This window comes from Gavialis gangeticus, unplaced genomic scaffold (genome assembly GCF_001723915.1).
Source record: "Gavialis gangeticus isolate Ggan-Ray unplaced genomic scaffold, GavGan_comp1, whole genome shotgun sequence".
Classification (NCBI taxonomy): Eukaryota; Metazoa; Chordata; order Crocodylia; family Gavialidae; genus Gavialis; species Gavialis gangeticus.
In genome coordinates this window covers 21,702,956-21,711,617 of record NW_017729033.1, presented here as the reverse complement: position 1 = coordinate 21,711,617, position 8,662 = coordinate 21,702,956, and the positions used below count along the sequence as shown (strand labels likewise).

Genomic DNA, 8,662 nt, shown 5'->3' with positions numbered 1-8,662 from the left:
CCCCCAGGTATCCCAAGTACCCCAAACACACACATACATACATACCGTACCATCCAAGTTAGGAACTCACCTGTTTGCATATGTAGGTGGGTGGTGTGTGTGAACTGGTGAATCACTCTATCACTGTGTGTGTGATATATCAAGTAGTGATTCGTGTATGTGTAATGGGTGTGCGGGTATTGACAGCTGATTTTTGTCTAACTTTTGGTATGTATACTGTGTATGAGCTTGAATTGGTACTAGGTGTGTATGTACCTAGGTTGGTAATTCTGGATATGTATGCGTGTGTCTGAGTTGGTAATGTATGGGTGTATGCACCTAGTGTGTATGTATGCACCTAACTGATCAACTGATTTGTGTGTTTGTATATGTGCAATTGTACACCACGTCTTCCTGTCTAACAGCACGATATTGAGATCCTGAGAGCTGGCCTGACCCCACAGGGCAACACTGTGACCCCCCGTCTCCATGCATCTGGCCTCTTTGAGGGTCTCCTTAAAGCCCCGCCATAAAGTCCAGTGCTCCTCAGTCATATAAAATGGTACAACCATGAAATCTCCCGTGCTCAACTGCCCCACTGCAACAGTCTCTGCACTTACTTCTACATTCCCTTGCTGCAGCCTTTGAAAGCAGCATGGCGCCATGTGCACCCCGCCACTGGGCAGACCAGGCAGCGAAGAGGCACATGGCATCGAGGCTTGGGGCAAAGCTCGCCCGAAGGGGCTGGGGAGCGGAGCAGTTCCCTGGAGCCAGGGGAGCCCACGTGGTGCCCGGCTCTGCCCCAGCCCCAATAGCCACTCCCACCTCGCCTCAGGGAGGAGCCGCTGCCTGTCCCACACCGCTCTCCCTCCCCATGGGGATGCCGGTGCGGTGAGAAGTGGAGCTGAGCGGAGTGGCCCCCTGCACAGCTGAAGTAACTTACTGCCGGCAAGAGTCCCATGCCGGCCCCAGTGCCTCCACCCCGAGCTGCACTCTGGGGGCAGCACCTAAAGCTTCCAGGAAGCCGCAGTCCTGCTCCTCTCTGGGCAGGTGCACAGCATTAAAAAGTTAGTGCGCAGAAGGATTTTTTATTGTGCGCGGTCGCACACATGTGCAGCTTAGAGGAAACCTTGGTACGGAAGGCTGGGGCCAGCACTGGACTGGCCCCAGCAGCCTTACCTGGGGTCCCGGGGTCTTCCTGGGGCTGCAGCAGTTGCAATTCTGCTGTGCAGAGCCTGGCCAGCAGCCAAATCATGGCTCTCAGCAACCCAGCTCCCCTTTTGAGCAGTGCAAGCTTCCCTTGTGTGCGCTGCTTCGCTGTCTTTTTCCACAGGGTTTTTTGCCCCCTGGATATCCAGGGGGCAAAAAAACCCATGGAAATAAAAAGCAGAGCAGCACATGTATGGGCAGCATGCCGTTGCAGCACAGAGAACATCTAAATGTGCAGTATGTGGCACTGCAGATGTTTGTTTGCAGTGCCACATACTGCACAGCTGCACTCATCTGGACATGGCTAAGATGGCTATAAATAAGCTTAAAAGTAGCCATGTACTGAAGATGTATGGAAGTTGCATCTCCGACCAGCTTTCTATGATTCTTACTTGAAATATAAAAGTAAGAACATTTGAATTAGTGTCTCTCACTTTTAAAACTTTTGGTATGACCATGAAACACCTGTGTGCATGGGGAATAATGCAGACATGGTCATGAAGATGATCACTGAGTATCATACGTGTTGATTTTCTGCTAAATTTCCATTGCCCATACTGCATTAAGTAGCAGCTCTCTCAACTGCCACTGGATTTTATCCATGGAGGATGTGTAAATATAGATAATGTGACCTTCAGCTCTTCTAGCTTCAGAGAACTTGGCCTAGAAAAGGGAACCCTGGGTATGCAGTTTCATTAATTACAATCAACCCAGGTTGCCTATAACATCAGTAGAAAGAACAAAGTCTATGCAGTGTCCTAAACCAGCTATTAAGTAATCTGTTTCCAATGCTTAGGAAACAGTAGCAGGTTGGATTTGATTTAACAAGGGATGTTAAGCAACATCTCTTGTTCCGAATCCTTTAGCAAGGACAATCCACAGCTCTGGCACTGTAGACCATGGCTGCATAGTTTACTGAGAAAAGCATGACGATAAGCACTGAATGCATCTTGCCCACTCAACCTCCCCATTTGAACAGCATTTTGTAAGGTCCTCCTGCTTTGAAAGGCAATGCTAGATTTATCTTTCTAAGATGAGACAAAAAAAGAAACATGTTAGTATTAACTGGTGGGTGCTACTGTTCTGTGGGCTGCATCTGGCACAACAGAAGGTGATGAAGCTTCCATCTGTTTCATTTATGTGAATTAAGTGTGGCCCATGGGTTCTTGTTCGTTTCTTAATTTGACCCTTAGCCGGGAATGTTAAAAGAAGGAGACGACGATGACTTCATAAAAATTCATTAAGAAAGTTTAGAGCATAGTCAAAGAATGATGCATTTTTTTCAATCTTTCTTATTGTTGCACTAACAAAATTTGCTGAAAGTACAGTACCTCATTTTGCCAAGGGATTGAAACACAACCAGTAACAAATCTGGAATAGAAGTCATCATCTGCAGTATCCAGGTTCACTCCTTTTACTGTGGAGAACTGTTCTATATCCAAGACATCCTTACAATACACTGCACGTGGCTGCAATATGAAACAAGAAGGTTTTTTTTTATTTTGGAAAAGAATAAGCATTTCTCAGGCTCCTGTTGTTGTATATCACTAATCGTTATCTGAATTTCAAAAAAGGATGCCACTAAACTGCCTGTATTAGATTATTATTGCCCAGATGGAGCTGTGAAACCTGTAGAGGGTCATAAAAAGAACATCTTATGGGTTGCATGCAGCCAGTTAAGAGCAGCAAAATTCACAGCCCCTAGGACCAAAGGGAGCCCTGAGAGAAAACAAAGCACAGCTTGCTCCCTTCCCTGCTTCTGAGACTGTAGCTGTTGATTCTTGCTGTTCCTCCCTATCACCCCCATTCCAGTGCAGCTTTAGACACAGAAAGCAGTGACTGGAGGAGCTGAGAAGTCAACCTTTTAGCCCCTTGAAGCAGTATCTCCTTTGCAAATTATTTTAAGATCTAGGGATGAAGTACCATCACAGCAGCCAAATATCATAATTAACCAACACTTAACTTGTATTCGCATTGTGGTGCCCATTTACCTTGTTTTATTATGCCTCTCTGGAGTTCCTCACCATCTCCAAGTCTTAACTAACAATATTTAGAGGTCAGTTATCTACAGATATTGCTACCTCCCTGTTTGCACATGTTTGAAGATAAAATCCATCTGCTATACCCTTCTCATATTCCAATGGGTGCTGATTGTTTGATGTGCAGGGGTGCATGTCAAGTCTTGTTTCAATACCAGACAAATGTGTCTCACCTACTTACATCTGGCAAAAAAGGTGGATCTAACATGTTTGCTTCCAGTCTCTTGAAGTTAATATCATTGAAAATGGGATGCTGTTTTACAGAAGCAGCTCCATCGACACCACAGCCCAATCTTTGCTTTGGATCCTTGGTAAATAACTGCACAGAAACAGGAACAATGTCTCTGAAGTTTTTATTTTATAAAGTGCCAAAATAAAAGTTTATTCTTACAGAGCATTTCAAGAGAAAAAGTATGAAGCTGACTTGGCTCTTTTGCCTTTGAAACATGAAATTTAATGCTGTAAGCAAAATGAACAGGAAATCTAGCCTACAACAGCCATTTCAAAGCATAGAAATAATTTCATGAATTTAATTATAAAGCACTTATAAAAACAGAACACAATAGATTTTAGTAACTGAAGCTTTTACCAAAGATATTTAATGTGGCAAATCATAAAGTATATGCTTATCTTTATGAACTTCATAACACTGACTTCCATTAAATACAGATCAACTAACTCTAGCATAGGTGATTTTGTAGATAAATGACAATAGAATAATGGAAAAATATTTTTTGGTAAAGTTTCCTTCTGCTGCTGTGTAGGTCTGTGTTACCAAATTAAAGTAGATTTTATTTCAAGCAATCAGGAGCTTAATTCTTTAACCTTGCATGGACTGTTTTTTGCACATGAGAAGTTCTATTTCCTTTCCATATTAAATTTCAGGATTTTGAATTGAATAGGCTTAACCATGCTCCATGCATTTAGTACATATTGTGTGTACTCTAGCTTAAGTATACAAACAACTCCACTTGCAAAGTACACTATTCCTCACCAGACAATGCACAAATGCTTTTTTCGGAGTTCTAAATTCTTAAGTTTGACAACAGCATAGAATTATTTATATAACAAATTTGTTGGAATCAGAAAGACACCTACATCAGCCATCTAGAGCCAGGTCACTTGACTTCTGAAATACTTCTGAGGGGGAAAAAAAAAAGACTAAAATTTAAAATGTCAGTTTTTTTAAGTGTTAGAAATTTAATTTCCAAACCTCTATGTCTCTTCACCCACCATCCTGCAGATAGATTTTGCCTCCTCTGAAAACTTGTCTGAATACACCTCCTGCTCTTCTTTTACTCTTCGTTCTATCTCCTCCCGTTTGATTTTTTCCTTGCGCTTCCTGAATGGAGATTGTCCTTCAATCATTTCATAAATTAGGCAGCCAAGACCCCACCAATCAGGACTGAATGTATAGCTTTGATTGTTGATGACTTCTGGAGCTATGAGAAGAATAAAAAAAAAAAAAAAGAGATTCAGATATATTGTTTTTGAACTGTAAAACAAATCTAAACTACAGTTGCAGTTTATCTGAACAGATGGTATAGTAAGAAGTATGGGATGCCCTTTAAACTCAAAGATTATGCTCAGAGGAAGCATTTGTCCCTTGACTGAGGACTCTTTTGCTCTTTATATTTCCCACTAGTGAGTCCCAATTGCCTTTTTCCCTAGATCAGCATTATCCTTAATCACCTACCCTCCCCGCCTTTCTTTTTAAAAATCGAGGATAAAAATATTCAAAAGTGCCTAACTAGCCACTGACTTCCACACTTCTACCTTAAGTCTCAGTGAACCTCAGGGGAAGTGAGATGATTTTGAACATTTTACCCAGAATTATTAAATCATAAAGGTAAATTTAAATTGAATTTAGTAAATTTATCAGAAAAGTTATTATTTTATTAACATCTTCCCACATACTGGATCTTTTCTTTATGCTCTACAATCAAGTTGGAAACAACATAGCTCTGTATGATATAGTCTTCCATACTTCTTCAAATATAATGTAGCTCACTGATACGGTACTACTTAGCTGAATGCATTTTACATACCCATGTATCCAACAGTTCCAACTCGCCCTTTGACTGTTTCTCCTTCTGGGATTTGTACTGCTAATCCAAGGTCTGAAATTCTGATGTGTCCTGTTTCAATTAAAATGAATTACGCAAATTCAGCAAGGAATACAAGTACATTCACTTTTAAAAATACTGAATTTCAAGATTTACTACAATTTTTTAATTTTACCAAAACACACTATGAGTTGTTTTCCTCCCTTTCTCTGTGTTAGAGAGAAGCAAGACATGGCACAGAGAATGATCTGCATTTGAGATGATGGGAAACCTGTGGCTCAGTTTACAATAGAATACTCTGCTATGAAGGTGAACCTTAGTCAGAGTGACACATTTCCATTTCAACCCTTTCACAGATTTAGCAGCTACAGAAATAACAGGTTAGTATTGCATATTTACATCTTTCATATCACTCGTTCAAGCTCTTGACTTGTGTCAAACTTGCATGTCTTGCTAGATTTCATTATTTAGGTGAGAAAACAGAAGTCTGTGTACAGTAAGGAAGTCAGGCACCATGGGACAGACTCAAGTGCTGAACTGATTTAAAATGAAATGGTTTCAGTTCAAACCAAAATGTTTTTATTTATGCAGAATTTACACAAAAACATTTTTTCCCCCAACAGAAATATCAAAATTAAACACAGACAAAAGGAAAAAAAAAAAAAAACAAAATAAAACACACAAAAAGGGAAAAAAAAAAAAAAACAAAATAAAACACACAAAAAGGGAAAAAAAAAAAAAAACAAAATAAAACACACAAAAAGGGAAAAAAAAAAAAAAAAAAATCAATGCTTTCCTTTGGAAGGTATAGGGAAAAAGTGTCAGAGAAAAAGGAAGTTGATAGAAAATTCATAACCAATTCTAGTAATAAGAAGCAGAAGATGACATTTTAATATGGTATTTTGAGGCACAGTCTTCACATGTTAGCCTTCTTGTTCTAGGAGTTATACTATCTCATTGCTGGTTTCTAGGCAGGACCACAGTATAAACATTAAAATAATAATTTTTCATGTTGTTCAGAACCAACTACTAAAAAGTAATATCAAACACAAGCCAGCATATGAATAGAAGTAGCCTAGACACAATCAAGAATTTCACAGAAACCCTTTGAAAAAATGAAGGATAACATTTTTGCGCATGCAACATGTCCTGAAGTATAGAATGCGCTTTGCTTTTAAAGTCAGAATGAAGGACAGACCCTAACCTTCAGCTCACCTACCCTCCCTTCCCTGCTTACCTAAGCTGAAACCCTACCTGTTACCAAAGACTGGTTTCCATGGGTGGATCTATGATTCTGAGAAAAGCTTAAGAGTCTCCAGAGCTATGAAACCAGAGATCTGGAGGTAGCAGACAGCAAAACTGCCCTAAGAAAGGTTAGCTTAATTAATGGAACATGAAAACCATTAAGAAAGGAGAAAAGTTAGTTAACACTTCTGGAGTAAAGAATAATGAGCCATTATGTCAAGTGACTCCCTCAGCTGCCTGAATAGTAATACAACACCTGCTGCAGTGTGGAGCAGGAATCAAAGCAGAGTACTCCTATCCTGATCAGAAAAATCATCTTCCCTGCTTAATATACACACCTCAATTTGGTGGCAGGGGGAAGGTGTTGTATGCAAGCAAATATGGTAATAAAGAAGAAGACTAAGCATTAATGAAGAGCTGGAAATGGCCTTTTTGTCTCTCTCATGGACTCCTAATTTTCTATTCAATATTAAGTATAAAAAGAAAAAGGTTTTTCAAGTAGCAACCTAATCAGAACGAGTTTGTTACTAAATCAGAGTGAAAGATCTTTGCTCATCATTGCTGCTTCAAGACTGCAAGCTAATGAATCTTGAAAAACAAAATCACAATATATATATTTTTATTCCTCAAGATCTCTCATTAATCAAGCATTCTAAAAGGAACTCAGAAATACCAAAGTTTCTGCAAAACATATCAGTGGATTCATCACAGGCAATTATCCGCAGTCAAGGACGATCGTCTTATCTGTGGGTCCAAAGAGAGATGACAAGACCTATCTAGGATATGTGCAGCTTGGGCATATATTTCCATGTGGAGTAGGTGGCTCTGGGTTCTTGGTTTGGTCCATGACACGCTGTTCCAACTTTTCCATCTCCTGTTATTGCTGTAAGTTTTCTAAGTACTGAGATCCTTGCAACAGACTCTTCCTCCATTTATGGTGGTCCTGGGCAATAGTCTCCCACAACTTGATGTTGATGCTACATTTTTTCAAGTTGGCCTTGAGGATGTCCTTGAAGTATTTTCTCTGCTATCTCTGAGTATGCCTTGACTGATCTGGGAGAATAATATTGGCTTCAGGAGTCTGGAGTCACACATCTGGATGACATGGCTGGCCCAGTAAAGTTGATGTTGGATGATCATCACCTCAATACTTGTGGTGTTTGCTTGCGAGAGGATGATGATGTTGGTATGGGTGTCTACCCACTGGATCCGAAGGGCATAGGCAGCTTTGATGGTACTTCTGCAGCAACTTGGTGTTTTCTGTATGTTACAGTAAGGTAGGGATCATGACTGCTTGATAAAATATCAGCTTGGTTTCATACCTTTGAACACCTGTTTGCTCAAGCATCTGAAGCCTGCACTTGCACATTTGAAGCAATGCTGGATTTCTTTGATGTCAACCTTCTGCAAAAGATGACTTTCAAGGTATGGGAAACACTCAATGTTCTCTAGAGTTTCACTGTGAATCTGAATTACCAGAGCTGAGGACTGCTCATTAAGAGTTTTTTGATAGAGGAACTCAGTTTTCTGAATGTTAAACGTTAGTCCATTTTCTCATATGCCTCAGTGAAGATGCCAATGATTGCCTGAAGGTCTGTTTTCAAGTGAGTATACACTACAACCATCATCAGCATATTGGAACTGAATGAGTGAGGTCATGATGGTCTTGGTTTTGGCTCAGAGTCAGCTGAGATTAAACAACTTACCATCCATTTGGTAGTTTAGCTCCACTCTGACTGCAAGCTTGTTGCGGGTCAGATGTAGTATCACAGTAAGAAATCAACGAGTGTTGAATTGATGACCAATTTTCTGCTTCCCATGGAAAAACAGAGAAAACCACAGATTTTCCCCTTTACTAGACGCAAATGTGGATTTCTCATTTTAATGAAGAAACCCATGGATTTTGCAAAGAGCTCTCTGCAGGCTAGCAGGGTTCCAGCCTGCAAGAGGCTGGGAGGCAGTGGGAGGGCAGTCAGGCGGGGGGGGGCATGTGCACGTATATGCCCTTGTTCAGGGTTGGGGGAGATCTGGGAGCAGGAACACTTATTCTGCTTCCATGCAACACACCTGATGCATTGTAGTGAAGGGGTAGGGAACACGTGGTTCTGCTAGACCCAAACTACT

At 40.6% G+C, this 8,662-nt stretch overlaps 1 protein-coding gene across 1 annotated transcript in view; it reads right to left on the bottom strand.

The window, feature by feature from the left end:
- Window positions 1–8,662, bottom strand: part of GRK4 (G protein-coupled receptor kinase 4) — a 95,493-nt gene that overhangs the window by 11,919 nt on the left and 74,912 nt on the right. The window contains exons 11-14 of the mRNA XM_019526516.1: window positions 5,276–5,365; window positions 4,461–4,669; window positions 3,409–3,546; window positions 2,520–2,657 (exon numbers count right to left, since the gene is read on the bottom strand). Coding sequence (XP_019382061.1) covers window positions 2,520–2,657; window positions 3,409–3,546; window positions 4,461–4,669; window positions 5,276–5,365 — 575 coding nt within the window. The remainder of the gene's footprint in view (window positions 1–2,519; window positions 2,658–3,408; window positions 3,547–4,460; window positions 4,670–5,275; window positions 5,366–8,662) is intronic.